General features: G+C 40.7%; 2 protein-coding genes across 2 annotated transcripts; both read left to right on the plus strand.

Annotated features, from left to right (window-relative positions):
• The first annotated feature begins 2,169 nt into the window (after positions 1–2,169).
• On the plus strand, positions 2,170–3,308 carry LOC105745370 (olfactory receptor 1A1-like). Its single transcript, XM_012522089.2, has 2 exons — positions 2,170–2,812; positions 3,151–3,308. Exons 1-2 carry the CDS (start codon positions 2,170–2,172, stop codon positions 3,306–3,308), a joined length of 801 nt encoding a protein of 266 aa, XP_012377543.2.
• Positions 3,309–13,685: 10,377 nt separating this feature from the next.
• Positions 13,686–14,618, plus strand: LOC101441509 (olfactory receptor 1A1-like). Its single transcript, XM_004450275.2, has one exon. It carries the CDS (start codon positions 13,686–13,688, stop codon positions 14,616–14,618), a length of 933 nt encoding a protein of 310 aa, XP_004450332.2.
• Positions 14,619–16,615: the final 1,997 nt, after the last annotated feature.

Consider the following 16,615-nt stretch of genomic DNA (forward strand, 5'->3'; position numbering starts at 1 on the left):
TTTATTAATAGAAAAAAATGAAAAATAAATAATAAAATTAAAGATTCATTTCTTTCCTATGTAGCAGCCTCAAATGGCTGTGCTTGGTGTTGGGTGGTGCCACAAATATGGAGAACTGAGAACAAAGGTTCATTCCACCATGTGACTCCTTGCAATTTTCATCCAGCTTACAAAAGAGAAAGAGAGAATGGAGGAGGCCCAGAATTGAACCACATCAACGAACTGAGTAGATCTGGGTCAGTGACCACATGTCATTGCAAGGGTGCCTGGGAAATGCAGTGGAGCTGAGTGTCCAGGAAGAAGAAGACAACCTGCATTTGAGTGAGCAGCTAATGATCTCTGCCACAATTAGTATTGACTGAGATTACAAGATGAATCAAAAAAGAAGGAACCTCTGGTCAAGGAGTTAAATTAATATTTCAGGTAGAAAATGATGTTGGTTATTGAGACAGAAATAGAATGTTGGGTTATATATGGTTTCTTTTAAAAGAATCATCAAGGTCATTTGCAGAAGTAACAGATAAACTGGATAAATGTGCCAGTGAGCATCTCACATGCAGGGAACCCAAGAAATACACCTTAATTTGACACAAGAAATATTGAGTGCTAACTTTTAGCCAGCTCTGTATTTTCTGCATGATTTTTCTGTAAAACTACAAAGTTTCTTTTAAAAATTATTAAGTTTTAAAACTCTGTGATACATATAATGAAGAAAATTCCATAGTAATTCTTCTGGAGAAGGTGAAAATAAAAATACATAGTTCTGGCGGCAGACTTGGCCCAATGGTTAGGGCGTCCGTCTACCACATGGGAGGTCCGCAGTTCAAACCCCGGGCCTCCTTGACCCGTGTGGAGCTGGCCCATGCACAGGGCTGATGCGCGCAAGGAATGCCCTGCCACGCAGGAGTGTCCCCCATGTAGGGGAGCCCCACGCGCAAGGAGTGCGCCCCGTAAGGAGAGCCGTCCAGTGCGAAAGAAAGTGCAGCCTGCCTAAGAATGGTGCCACCCACACGGAGAGGTGACACAACAAGATGATGCAACAAAAAGAAACACAGGTGACGCAACAAAAAGAGACACAGATTCCTCTGCCGTTGACAACAAAAGAAACAGACAAAGAAACAAAATGCAGCAAATAGAGAGAACAGACACCGGGGTGGGGGGGGAAGGGGAGAGAAATAAATAAATAAATAAATAAATAAATAAATAAATCTTTAAAAAAAATACCTAGTTCTCCCTTGCAGGAAAATCTTCCTAAAATGAAAGGACAGATTAATGGGGCTTTAAGAGACATGGTGGCAGGACAACTGAACTAGGAAATATGGGAAAGACAGATCAAGCCTAAATACAAAGTCCTGATAGTCATTGGCAAGACAGTAGTAGAAGCCACTAAAGATTTATAGTCAAAAAGAAATAATGAATAATGGAAAGAACAGGCCAAAGAGAAAAGCTTTATAATCAAGAGGTAAATGCTTTCAAAGGAGATAGTGAAAGTCTTCTTTAAAAATAGGACACATGGGGAGAACATTCACTGTGCTGGCTTTACAGGGATCTAAATAAACCCAATGATTGTGTGATTTGCAATCTCACTTTGCCAGTGTAGATACCTGTTGTCTCCTGGGCTCTGGTTCAACCAAAGTACTGACACATCCCAGGCGCAGGAGTGTTTGGTCAAAGAATCTGAATGCTGTAATTTCCTTATCATATATAATAAGATCTTTGTGTGATTCTGGCTTCAGCATTAGGCTATAAGACACTTGAGAGTTAGATGTGACTTTATGGGTTGAATAAAATGATTAATAAACTGTACATATCACATATTATGATTTTTCCATGAAGTCTAACAAAGTGTGTAGCACATGACATAAGAAAACGTAATTATCCATAAGTACTCAAAAACTAAGTGTTTTGGGAGGCGGTACTGGAAAAGCAGATAATGGCCAGCTCTGATGTACAGAATGCTCATATCTACACTAGAATGTCGACAGGTAACTGACAGTTAGTCGCACTGACCAGTGAGGACATATTCCCCGTATATTGTCTTTGCCTGGATTTAGTAAATGCAGGGAGAGAGAAAGCTGATCACTGGGTGAAAGGTGGTGGATAAGGAAATCATGATAGCAACTTCACTAATAATTCGGGATTATCCCCCCTTTTCATGCTGGAGGAGCCATGAGGAAAGAAAACCAGTCTTCTACCCTGTATTTCATCATCCTGGGACTTAGCAGTCAGCAGGCACAGGAAGATTTCTACTTTATCCTCTTCCTGTTCATCTACCCTACCACATTGATTGGAAACCTGCTCATCATCTGGGCCATTTGCTTCTATGTTCATCTTCATAACCCCATGTACTTTATCCTTGCCAACCTCTCCTTGGTTGATATCTTTTTCTCATCTCTAGCTGTCCCTAAGATGCTCACAAACCATCTTTTGGGCAACAGAGGCATCTCCTTTAGGGGATGCATAACAATGATGCATTTCATGCTTTTCTTGGCTAACACTGACAGCTATATTTTGGCTGTGATGGCATATGATCGTGCCATGGCCATCAGCTGCTCTCTTCATTACACAACAATTATGAACCCGAGATCTTGTTTCCTGCTTGTTGTTGGGTCTTGGGTGATTGGAATCGCCAATTCCCTCTCCCACACTCTACTCACAGCCAGTCTGTCCTTCTGCAGCAAACGGGAAGTGGCCAACTTCTACTGTGACATTAAATCTTTGATCAAATTGTCCTGTTCTGATATCCATTGTAAAGTGAAGATGATGTACCTAGGGGCTGGTGCCTTCTGTGTGCCATTAATATGCATCATTGGGAAACGGACTTGGCCCAGTGGTTAGGGCGTCCGTCTACCACATGGGAGGTCCGCGGTTCAAACCCCGGGCCTCCTTGACCCGTGTGGAGCCAGCCCATGCGCAGTGCTGATGCGCGCAAGGAGTGCCCTGCCACGCAGGGGTGTCCCCCGCATAGGGGAGCCCCACGCTCAAGGAGTGTGCCCCGTAAGGAGAGCCACCCAGCACGAAACAAAGTGCAACCTGCCCAGGAATGGCGCCGCCCACACTTCCTGTGCCGCTGAAGACAACAGACAAACGGGGGGGGGGGGGGGGGGATTAAATAAATAAATAAATCTAAAAAAAAAAAATGCATCATTATCTCTTATGTACAGGTCTTCTCCACTGTCTTACGGGTTCCATCCACCAAAGGTGTGCTCAAAGCCTTCTCAACCTGTGGCTCCCATCTCACTATTGTTTCTTTGTATTATGGCACAGTGATAGGCATGTATTTCTGCCCCCTGACCAATTACTGTTAGAGAATCACAAGTGTCCATGCTTTGAAGGATGTAAATCACTATTTAAATATTAATTTTTAATGTTTGTTTAAGTGTCTAGATTCCTTAAATAAATACGACAAAAGAGATCGGCTTAAAAGACGAAAATATATTAACATACAGGTTTTTTTGTCTTTTTTTCTTTATTTTTTTAATATTACATTCAAAAAATATGAGGTCCCCATATGCCCCTCATCCCCTTCACCCCACTCCTTCCCCCATAACAACAACCTCCTCCATCATCATGAGACATTCATTGCATTTGGTGAATACATCTCTGAGCACCGCTGCACCTCATGGTCAATGGTCCACATCATAGCCCACACTCTCCCACAGTCCACCCAGTGGGCCATGGGAGGACATACAATGTCCGTAACTGTCCCTGCAGCACCACCCAGGACAACTCCAAGTCCTGAAAACGCCCCCACATCACATCTCTTCCTCCCACTCCCTATCCCCAGCAGCCACCATGGCCACTTTCTCCACACCAATGCCACATTTTCTTCAATTACTAATCTCAATAGTTCATGAATAGAATATCAGTAAGTCCACTCTAATCCATACACTATCCCTCCATCTTGTGGACCTTAGAATGGTTGTGTCCACTCCACATCTATATCAAGAATTGCTGGATGCAATCCTCCTGCTTTCAGTTGTAGGCCCCTTGGGCTCCCTGGTGTGGTGGTTGACCTTCTTCACCTCCATGTTAGATGAGTGGGGTAAGTCCAATAAACCAGAGTGTAGGAGTTGCAAGTCTGTTGAGGCTCAGGGCCTGGCTGTCACATGGTCAGTCCAGATATTCAGGTTCCCTGGGTATACCTTAAACCCCAGCAACAACTATAGTTCCGGTAAAAGTAACAGGAGAGACTTGTGAACAAAGATCACATCTGAGTCCAGCTCCATCACGCAGAAACACAAACTCCAAAGTGGGGCCAACTGACATGGCACTGAACTCCATCTGCCATGACCATAGAACCTGTGGGTCTCTGTTGCCCTCAGAAGAACCAATACCTGGGGTTGTATCTACTTTATCTGCCTCTGGGACTCTGCTCAGGTGTGCATAAGGGCAACCCCTCTGATAACCTCCCGGTTCTTTTTGGAGACTCACAGCCATATAAACCCATTTGTCCTTTCCATTTCCCCCTTTTATGCAGGTCAAAAAGCATTTTTAACTCCTGGTATTATATGTAGACTGAGATATTCTGCTGGCCCAAGTTGACCCTTTTATTCAAGGTCATTTTCTAGTTACATCATCAGCTGGTACTTGATAGTAATCCCTCAGTGCCAGGGAGGCTCATCCCCGGGAGTCATGTCCCACACTGAGGGGAAGGCAACACATTTACATGCTGAGTTTGGCTTTGAGACCGGCCACATTTGAGCAACACGGAGGCTCTCAGGAAGTGACTCTTAGGCACCCTGCAGCTCTAGGCCTTGTTCTTATTTCAGGTGTACAGGCTCACAAGCATAGTCATTAGTATCGAGGGCTCATTGTTGGACATTCCTTCTTTTTTGGACTTTGCCGTTGCACTTGGGGGATTGTTGCTGTTGCTTTAGGGACTGTGATAGAGCTCCCCTGGCTAGGAACTCAGCACTTCCTCGGTTGTTATTTTCAATTGTAACCACTATGAAAATATCCAAACATTTTTATGTATCCTGGATACTCGGACCAGCAGAATATCTCAGTCTACATATAATACCAGGAGTTAAAAATGCTTTTTGACCTGCATAAAAGGGGGAAATGGAAAGGACAAATGGGTTTATATGGCTGTGAGTCTCCAAAAAGAACCGGGAGGTTATCAGAGGGGTTGCCCTTATGCACACCTGAGCAGAGTCCCAGAGGCAGATAAAGTAGATACAACCCCAGGTATTGGTTCTTCTGAGGGCAACAGAGACCCACAGGTTCTATGGTCATGGCAGATGGAGTTCAGTGCCATGTCAGTTGGCCCCACTTTGGAGTTTGTGTTTCTGCGTGATGGAGCTGGACTCAGATGTGATCTTTGTTCACAAGTCTCTCCTGTTACTTTTACCGGAACTATAGTTGTTGCTGGGGTTTAAGGTATACCCAGGGGACCTGAATATCTGGACTGACCATGTGACAGCCAGGCCCTGAGCCTCAACAGACTTGCAACTCCTACACTCTGGTTTATTGGACTTACCCCACTCATCTAACATGGAGGTGAAGAAGGTCAACCACCACACCAGGGAGCCCAAGGGGCCTACAACTGAAAGCAGGAGGATTGCATCCAGCAATTCTTGATATAGATGTGGAGTGGACACAACCATTCTAAGGTCCACAAGATGGAGGGATAGTGTATGGATTAGAGTGGACTTACTGATATTCTATTCATGAACTATTGAGATTAGTAATTGAAGAAAATGTGGCATTGGTGTGGAGAAAGTGGCCATGGTGGCTGCTGGGGATAGGGAGTGGGAGGAAGAGATGTGATGTGGGGGCGTTTTCAGGACTTGGAGTTGTCCTGGGTGGTGCTGCAGGGACAGTTACCGGACATTGTATGTCCTCCCATGGCCCACTGGGTGGACTGTGGGAGAGTGTGGGCTATGATGTGGACCATTGACCATGAGGTGCAGCGGTGCTCAGAGATGTATTCACCAAATGCAATGAATGTCTCATGATGATGGAGGAGGTTGTTGTTATGGGGGGGAGGAGTGGGGTGAAGGGGGTGGGGTATATATGGGACCTCATATTTTTTTAATGTAACATTAAAAAATAAATAAAGACAAAAATAAATAAATAAAAGGAAAAAAATTAAAAATCCAAGACAGAACTGTCAGCATGCAAGATAAAAGGAAAAAAAATCTCCAACTCTAATCCTCTCAGGACAGATCCTAGAGTAAAGGTGAAATAAAATTCTTTTTTTTTCCTATACTGAACACCAGAAAGGCTTCAGTATGGACAGAAGGAAGCACAGGAGCTCAACGGTAGCTGAGTCTTTGCAGCTCCAAAGAGGAGGTTCCAACTTGGTGCTGAACAGCAAAGGAGAGGGGCCCACATTCCAACGAAGATCTAGAAAAGCCACCCCAGAGCATGGACCCTGGGGACTCACTCTCCTAGAAACCCCCTCACCCAGCCTTGCTCTGGGAAACATTCTGGAAATGATTGCTCTTGACAGGAACTAGGGTCCCTGAGGGCACGGCCGGAAGAGTGTGAAAATGAGCCCCAACAATTACTGGGACTTGGCCTGAAGGAAGACCTGGGAGACTTGTGTTTTGGGAGACTTTATAACCTGGTTCATATTTCCAGATAGCTCTTTGCTCTGAATCCCCTGCTTCCTTGAGGAGTATTCAGGACCGTTCATCTTCACGTCCCAGCACTGCCTTGCCTGTCCATTCTTCTGTGCAGTTAGACCTCATCGTCCCTACCAGTCCTGTCTCCAAGGTAAAAGAAAAGACCAGGGATGACCTCTTCAGGCCATTACTGGCCCCTTATCCAGCACACATATTCCCAAATCTAGTGCTAGCAGCTGTTAGATCAGCTGTCTATAAATTGCCTATTTGGGGAAGAGTGAAGTTTACTTCACTTGAGCTCAGCACTGATTCACCTGGTAGGGACTGTGGACAATGGGGAAAAGTTTATGAAAGTGTTATCCAGCAAGAGCTAATTTTTCACTGACACTTACCGTGTGTCAGCAACTGCATGATCCTCTTTGACTCTGAAACCCCGAATAGGTAAGTAAACTATTATATCATTTATCAGATAAAGAGAAAGGGTGAAACAATTTGCCTAAAGTTACCAAGAGAGCTAATGTCAAATTTGGGACTTGATTGGACGAACTCCAGGATCCAAGTTGTCAAATATGGGAGATATGGGGGTAGCACCAAAGGGATCAGGATATAACCCTCCCCATCTTAAGTTTCCCTCAGTCAGGCATTTGGATTTCCTTGCCTCCTCTTTACATATCCTAGAATATGTAGTCACAATAATGAAAGAATGCTGAAATCAAGCCTTTGAATCTTATCTGACAATCCTCCTTGAGGCACTGTTTGAGAAACAAGATCCTGAAGGGTAGCTCTGATGTCAGTATCTCAGTCCTAAGCTTTACTTCCTGACGTGATATTGTGTGTATGTACCCTTGGATGCAGGCACACAACCCGTGTGTGTGTGTGTGTGTGTGTGTAAGAGAGAGAGAGAGAGAGAGAGAGAGAGAGAGAGAGAGTGTGTGTTTGCGTGATCTTGGAAAGGAGCTAAAAGCTACCCTCCACTTCACATTCAGGGGTACCTGTTAACAGCCCTTCAGAAAATTGTGTTATTTCATTGTCAATACATGGATGCATTGAACTATCAAGGAGATCTCAAATCATAAAGAAGTCAGGTCTTTGGCCTTGTCTCCTGCCCCCACATACTAGTGGGGAAACACTTGGCCTCTTCTGTCCCTGTAACTGTCATCTGCACCATCATACTCGTGAGAGCAATAACAGAACACAAACGCTTTCCAGGAAGGAGAATTTGAGTGGTCAAGCATCGCCTGGGATTCTGGCTTCCATCCAGTGAACTCAAGGCTCTCATTCTGCCTCCAGCATCTTGTGAATGATTCCCCTTGCTCCTCTCCCCGGTGATCAAGGTTCTTTTACCTCTTTCTCCAGAGTTTCAGCAGAAATCATCGCTGCTCATAACACAGACACTGGATCTCCATCCCACCCATCCTATATCCCTGTATCACAAAGCCTCTCTCCTGAATCTCTTTCTGTTTCTTAAGTTCCCATTCTAATTATATCACCTACTTCATTTCTGGAGCTAATTTTTCTTACATTATCTAGATGTCCTTTTAAAAAAAATCAGTGTGTGATTGTCCTTAAACCAGATTATTATCCCACAAAGTTGCCCTGTTCATCAGTAATTTAATTTATACATTCAAATATCTGCATTAAAGTTAAACAAATTTTGGATATCCCTACTACAAGAAATGGTATTAGAGTTACCACTGTAATTTTTTTTAACTAATGAAAAATGCACAAAGTCCTTGTTTGCTTCAAAACTCTTCAAAATATAAACCCAAAATTCTCTTCCTGGCTGATTTCCACCTACTCTCCTGCCTGTCTCCTCGGCTCCTGATAAAGATACATGACACATTTTTCCTAAATTTACCATCCAATAGTCTGAACTATTGTCCTTTGAGTATCATCTCCATGATAAAGAATTCAGACTCCAACTATTAGCTGATGGGTAGACAGAGAGTGATTTTATGGGACAGAAAAATCCCATTTGCCTTTTATATTTCTATCTTGGGGTCCATTAAGCAGATATCTCCATGAAGACCTGAGAAAGGAAAGACAGAAGAAATGTGGTGTGAGCTAGAAATGTCTGAACAACTAACAAAAGGAAAAAGCATTGAGGCAGATATTGAGAGAGAAAATATAGTCTCTGAGAGAAGTGATGGAGCAAATTATTGAGGAAACAGAAGGGAACAAAAATGAGCGCATGCTGAATGACTGTGCTTCTTTTATGATGGAATTAGGTGTGTGCAAATTACATGCAAGGGAGAAGTTAAAAATGTTCCCTCACTGGTTTTATTTTTTCGAAGAGATGAAGGAAGTGACACCCAGGTTTCTGGGAAAGTTCTCATATAGAGGTTTGTGATGAGTTTCAGGAGAGTGGCAAAGGCTTTGAAACTCTGCAGTGGATAATGGACAGAGGCAGGATTGCAGAAGAACTGTCTGGGTCCAAAAAGAATTGAGGATCATGAAGTCTAGCCCAGGTGTGTGGTTTCTCTGCCAGTTGAAAGGGTAGGTGACCCTAGAGTGCAGTTGGGGAGATAAAATTGCCTGAACTGAGCTGACTAGACAAAAGAGATTAAGAGGTTGGAGAGCATCATAGGGTCAAAGCATGGGTGTACTCAAATAATGACCTGGACAGTTAAATTACAGGAGCGAAAGACCGTTCAATTCTATCCCTATTTGTATCCACTTACTATTTGCTTCCTCTAATGCATGGGTTCTTAATCTTTTTTGTTCCTCAGACCCCTTTGACAGTCAGATGAAAACCACAGATCCTTACTAAGTCCACACTATACTGTGTATTATTTAATAAATATATCACACCCGCTCCAACACGTCCTCACAAGAATAATGTTGCTTTGAATTTCAATCCAAACTCACAGCTGCCTGGATTTAGAGCCCCCTGCTTTAATCAGACCCTTTCTTCCATTGCATCCTTCTCTCTTAGCAGGACACAACAGCCCCTGGATCCCTCTCCTCAGTGTAAATAAACTCCCATTTATTCTGCCCTGTTTACAAGCCACCCTCTCTCTCCTACCTCAGTGTTATATGATTGAATCACCCTGCTCCATGTCCACATTGTGGACTCAGGTATCACCCAAACCTGTGAAATCTGCATGTTAAACTAAATGTGCTTTTTGTGATAGTTTTAAAAAGTCAGAAAGACAAAGAAAATAACATAAGAACTCTAGATTTAACATGTGGAATTTGATCATATTTGCTCCAAAAGACTTTTGAAAATAAATACAAAACATACAATTGAAACCCACTTTGTTCCAATCCAAAATCTTACATTTCCCCTCTCCAGCCAGACATCACTGCTATCCTGAAGTCGGTAATGTAGGCCCATTCAAAAATTAAACTTTTATTACATATGTGTGTGTTATTTTAAATGTTAACATTTACATATATTATGTGATATGGTACTTATTTTTCAGCAACTTGCTTTATTTCCATCACATTATGTTTTCTTGATTTATTCGTGTGAACTCATTCATTTTAATCCTCTCCAGAATTCATTCGTAAGAAATCGACATGATATATGACCCATTCCTCATGCTAGACAACTTGTAAGAATTCTATATGATGGTACACCTCCTTGTGAAAATCTTCCTGTCCATCAGTACTAGAGTTTCTCCAGGGTCAAACCTAAAAGTGAAATTGCTGGGTCACAGGTGTATGAATTTTTAGCTTCACAAGGGATTGTTTTCAAAGTGGTTCTACTAATTTAGAGTCTTATCAGGAGGGCATATGTTTCCATTTTTCACCTTCTTCCCTAACATTGAAAATTCTTAATCATTTACACAAGTTCCAAATTGAAGGATTTAACACGAATTTGTTTCAGTTTGCATTTCTCATTTCTGAAGAGCTTGAACATCTGTTTTTGTTTGTTTTTTGGACACACCAGTTTCTTTTTTTCTCACTTGCCTCTTCAATTCTCTGCTCACTATCTCCTACTGGGTTTTTTTTCTTTTTCTCATTATTGTGTAAAACTCTTAGATATTCTGAATATAAATCCTTTCTTAGTTGTATGTGTAGCAAATACCTTTTGCAACACATGCCTTCTCAATCACCCTCCTTTTTGGTGTCATTTTCAAACACACAGTTTTAATTTTAAGGTAATCAAATTTTACAAAAATTTCTCTCCATGTTTTGTGCATTTGTGCATAGTATAAGAAATAAATTCCTATCCTGATACCAATAAACAATTATCCTCTAAAATTTTTGACATTTGCCATTCATAGTTAATCCTTTAGGAAAAGATCTCTGTATCCATTTATATGTAGGTCCCCAGTTGGCCCAGCACAATTTACTAAATACTCATCCATCCTCTCCTGGCTTTTACCAGACCAACCCATGTCATTTATAGACTTCTAGTATTACTTGACTCACTAGTCTACTACATGGGACAAATTCGCAGTCACTGTGTCTGTCCTTTTCCACTGTTTGAGATATCGTAGTTAAAACCCTAGTAAAAAACTTCAATATCTATCAGGACATTTATTACCTCTTTCTTTTTTATGTCAAGTGTTCTTATTTCTTCTGGGTGCTTGATTTGCCACATGAATTTTAAGATCAATTTGTTAAGATTCATGTTTAAAAGACACCTGTGTTATTTTCATTGGGATTGCATAATTTAATAGATTAAATGTCAGAGAATTGACATTTAGCTACATTCAGTCTTCTTATTCATTAACATTATTTATCTCCCATTTAATTGGGTACTCTTTTTTAACTTACAGGAAAATTTTACAATTTTTTATACCACTCTTGGACCTCTTTTACTAGAATTATTTTATATGCCTTAAAATTTCCACTTTTGGAAATAGCAATATTTCTTATAATTATTTTCTAAAGACTTGCTCTTACTATAAGAACAGTATTGATTTTTTCTGTCTCTGTAAATTTGTTTGCATTTACATTTTGTATATGGAATCTAACAATATATAGTACTTTGTGTCTAATTCTTTTACTTAGCATATTTTCCTTTTATAACAATGCTGGAAGAATATTAATATATTATTATACTTTATAGTCCAAAAGTATTGATTTTTTAATATTGATTTATTCCACAAATCTCCTTGAACTCACTTAGTTCATCTACAGATTCCATTGGATTTCCTATGCAGACAACCATATTTTCTGTGAATTTTATCTATTTTCTGCTTTGCTTTCAAATACTTAAATGGAAATATCTTGAAGGGGCATCATTTATTAATACGAAAAATAAATAAATAATAAAAGTAAAGTTTCACTTCTCTCCTATGTGGCAGTCTCAAATAGGTATTCTTGGTGTTAGATGATGCCATAAAATAGAATAAACTGAGACAAAGGCTTATTCCACTTGTGACTCCTTGTAATTTTCATCCAGGTTAAGAAAAAGAAAGCGAGAATTGAGGAAGCCCAGGATATTGGTCATTGAGAAAGAAATAGAATGTTGAATTATAAAAGCTTTCTTTTAAATGAAAAATCAACAAGGTCAGAAGCAGAAGTGAGGGATAAACTGGGTGAATGTGCTGGTGAGTATCTCACATGCAGGGAACCCAAGAAATACACCTTAAGTTAACATTGAGTGCAAACCTCTTAGCCTACTCTGTATTTTCTGCATGATTTTTCTGTAAATCTGCAACTTTTCTTTTAAAAGTTTTTTTTTTAAGATTTGTTTTTTATTTCTTTCTCCCCACCATCATCCCCTTCCCCCCCCACCCCCCCCACCCCCGGTTGTCTGCTCTCTCTGTCTTCTGTGTCCACTTGCATTCTTGTCAGCATCACAGGGAATCTGTGTCTCTTTTTTGTTGCATCATCTTGCTATGTCAGCTCTCCGTTTGTTCAGTGCCACTGCTTGGCAGACTGCTTTTATTTGCTCAGGGCAGCTCTCCTTGTGGGGCACACTCCTTGCATGTGGGGCACCCCTACGTGGGGGACACTGAATGGCAGGGCACTCCTTGTGTGTGGCAGCACTGTGCATGGGCCAGCTCACCACATGGGCCAGCAGGCCCTGGGTTTGAACCCTGGACCTCCTATATAATAGGTGGACTCTCTATCCATTGAGCCACATCCGCTTCCCAAAAAGTTATTTATTTTAAAAACTCCATGATGCTTACAATGAAAAAAATTGCACAGTAATTCTTCTGAAGGAGTTGAAAATAAAAAAATACATAGTTTTCCCTTGCAGAAAAAAACCTGCATTGTTGAATGTAGAATAAGGGGCTTCAAGATACATGGTGGCAGGATGACTGAACTAGGAAATATGGGAAAGACAGATTCAGCCTAAAGACAAAGACCTGAGAGTCATAGGCAAGCCAGGGGAAGAAGTCACAATAGAGTTAAAGAAGTCACCAAAAGAAATAATGAGGAATGGGAACAGGTGATCAAAGAGGAAAGCTTTGTAATTAAGAGATAAAGACTATCAAAGGAGATAGTGAGAGTTTTTAAAAATGGGACACACGGGAAGGACGTTCACTTTCTGGTTTTATAGTTACCTAAATAAACTGAATTATTATGTGATTTACAATCTCCCAATGCCGGTATAGACACCGTTATCTCTTGGGCTCTGGTTTGATCTGAGTTTGGTCAGTGAAACAATTCTTAATTGTCCAGACTGTTCCCTATACTGACATAGCCTAGGCACAGGAGTGTTTGGCCCAAGAATCTGAATGCAGTACTTACCTTATCTTGTATAAGATCTGAGTGTGATTCTGGCTTCAGCATTAAGCTATAAGGTACTTGAGAGTTAGATGTGTCTTTATAGGTTGAATAGATTGATGAATAAACAGTACTAATCATATATTTTCTTATTTTTCCATGATGCCTAACAAAGTGTGTAGCACATGAAATAAGAAAACATAATTATTCCTTTAGTGCTCAAAATCTGAGTGTCTTGGGTGGTGGTGCTGGAAAATCAGATAATGGCCAGCTCTGATGTACAGAATGTTCATTTCTACACTTGAACGTCCAAGGGTATCTGACAGTCCCACTGACCGATGGGGATTTATTCCCCATATATTGTCTCTGCCTGGATTTAGTAAATGCTGATCCCTGAATTAAAGGTGATGGATAAGGAAATCATGACAGCAACTTCACTAACAATTCTGGATTCTCCTCCCTTTTCATGCTGAAGGAGCCATGAGGAAAGAAAACCAGTCCACTACCTTGTATTTCATCCTCCTGGGAATTAGCAGTCAGCAGGCACAGGAAGATTTCTTCTTCGCCCTCTTCCTGTTCATTTACCCCATCACACTGATGGGAAACCTGCTCATCATCTGCGCCATTCATTCTAATGTTCGTCTTCACAACCCCATGTACTTTTTCCTTGCCAACCTCTCCTTGGTTGACATCTTTTTCTCATCTGTAACTGTCCCTAACATGCTCACAAACCATCTCTTTGGCAACAGAGCCATCTCCTTTAGGGGATGCATAACGCAAATGTGTTTCATGCTTTTCTTGGCTAATACTGACAGCTATATCTTAGCTGTGATGGCATATGATCGTGCTGTGGCCATCAGCCGCCCTCTTCATTACACAACAATTATGAACCCAAGGTCTTGTTTCCTGCTTGTTGTTGGGCCTTGGGTGATCGGAATGGCCAATTCCCTGCCGCACACTCTACTCACAGCCAGTCTGTCCTTCTGCAACAACCAGGAAGTGGCCAATTTTTACTGTGACATTAAAGCTTTGCTCAAGTTGTCCTGCTCTGACATCCACCTTAATGTGAAAGTCTTGTACATGGGAGCTAGTGCTTTCTCCGTGCCATTAATATGCATCATTATATCCTACATTATGGTCTTCTCCACTGTCTTACGGGTTCCATCCACCAAAGGCGTGCTCAAAGCCTTCTCCACCTGTGGCTCCCACCTCACTGTTGTTTCTTTGTATTATGGGACAGTGATGGCCATGTATTTTCGCCCTCTGACCAGTGACAGCCTGAAGGATGCAGTGATAACTGTAATGTATGTGGCAGTGACCCCAATGCTAAATCCTTTCATCTATAGTCTGAGAAACCAGGACATGAAGGCTGCCTTGGGGAAGCTCTTCGGCAAGAGAATGTCCTCACAGTGAATGTGAGGTCATGGATTAAACACTGCATTTGCCATTTAGGAAGCCGCAATGTCATCCAACTCCAAGAAGCCAACTTTGATCTCTCCAGCCAGAAAATATGACTGATGAGAAAATATGACTGAAAGGAACACTTTGTATGTGTTATTCCTCCTTTGGCAGAGAGGCAGCGAGAACCCAAGACCATTGGGTTCATGTCCCAACTTTGATAACATACTAGCAGAGACTTTGAAAAGACTCAACATCCTCTACCACACTTTCATATTATGAACAAAAACATCCACCAATATTCTACCACACTCTCATGGGATCACAAGAGTCCAAGCTTTGAAGGATCTAAATCACTATTCAAATGTTGATTTTAACCATTAATTTTAGTTTTTTATTCTACTTAAGTAAATACCATGAAGTAGATTGTCCTAAATGATGGGCATTTATTAACATATAGTTTTGAGGCCGAGCAAATGTCCAAATCAAGGCATTTTCAAGGCAGTGCTTTCTCCTCAAGACCATGGGATTATGGGGCTGACTGACAGCAACACTTGTTCCTTAGCTTATCACATGGCAAGACACATGGTAGAATCTACTGGTCCCTCTCTTCCATTGATTTTGGCTTCTGGCTGCTCTGTCTGTGACTTTCTCTCTCATTCTCTAAATTCATTCTATTTATAAATGACTACAGTAAGAAGATTAAGATCCATCCTGATTGATGTGGGCCACACTTTAACTGAAATAGCCTCACGAAAAGGTCCTTTTTATAATAGGTCCACACCAACAACAATGGATTAAATTGAAGAAATTGTTTTTCTGGAGAACATACAGCTTCAACCCACCACACTGTTTTTAAGTTTGATCACTGCTTGCTCTCTTGTAAGACTTTGAGGACAGGAGCAGTCTTAGCACATCTCTATTGCTCTCACAGGGTTGGTCATATAAAGTACATCCATTCATTATGGCTGGAAAATTGGGTGAATGAATGAAAATAACAGACTATAAAATGTTATCTGATAGTGAACAGACATAATTACACTTGACATTATTTACCTATCCATTGAAATCTTTAAAGGACCTGACTTTAAGAGATACTTTTGTTCTTATTGTACAGTTGACTGAACTTGGTTATCTCTAAATATCAAAAGACTCTAAAATCTTACTAGAATATCACACACCAATAGACTGTTTTTGCATTTAAAGTAATAAGGAAATGGCATGTTCTGCATTAAGTAATTTTAATATAAAATAAAGCTGAGATGACATAAAATTTGCATAACAAATAATAAAGAAAATAATGTGTGTGCATATTTCTCCAATATGGCCAAAGGGAGATGACCAGCCCTGATTATGTAGATAATCATTCCCAAGCACAGACAGTTAATCCAACAGATCAAAAACATGCCCAAAAGGATTCCACCACCAGTGATCTGATTTTATATTCAATGGAAATCACAAATGTTTTTCAATGTATTTATAATTTGTAACTGATAGTTCATAAATCTCTTCCTTCCAGAGTAATGATTTTAAAAGCTGATTATCTTAGAACAATTTACAAGATTTTCCATTGTATACTATTTTGAATGCAAGTAAAAATATAGAATTATTATTTTCTATATATAACACACACTGTCAAGTGACTGTCCATAGATGTTGAAAGATGACTCTTTTTGTAATGCTTTCTGAGACCCTACAACACCATAGATGACAACAATTTAATTAAAAAGGATTTTTTTACAAATGCATGTGGATCTTGTAGGTATGACCAGATGGCAGAATGAAGGAAGGTATTTTATTTACGGTATGTCAAGATTGGCCAAAGAAAATGTTACTTAAATCTGTCCTTTGTCTGTCTGTCCTCATGAGAATGTAAACTTTGGGGTCTGTTTTGTACACTGCTGTACACCCAGCGCAGTACTCGCACATTGTAGTTACTCAATAAATTTGTGTTAAGTGAAAAAATGAATCCTGCAATATCATGCCCAAACAATGAATACACAAAGGTTAAT

Source organism: Dasypus novemcinctus, chromosome 21 (genome assembly GCF_030445035.2).
Source record: "Dasypus novemcinctus isolate mDasNov1 chromosome 21, mDasNov1.1.hap2, whole genome shotgun sequence".
NCBI lineage: Eukaryota > Metazoa > Chordata > Mammalia > Cingulata > Dasypodidae > Dasypus > Dasypus novemcinctus.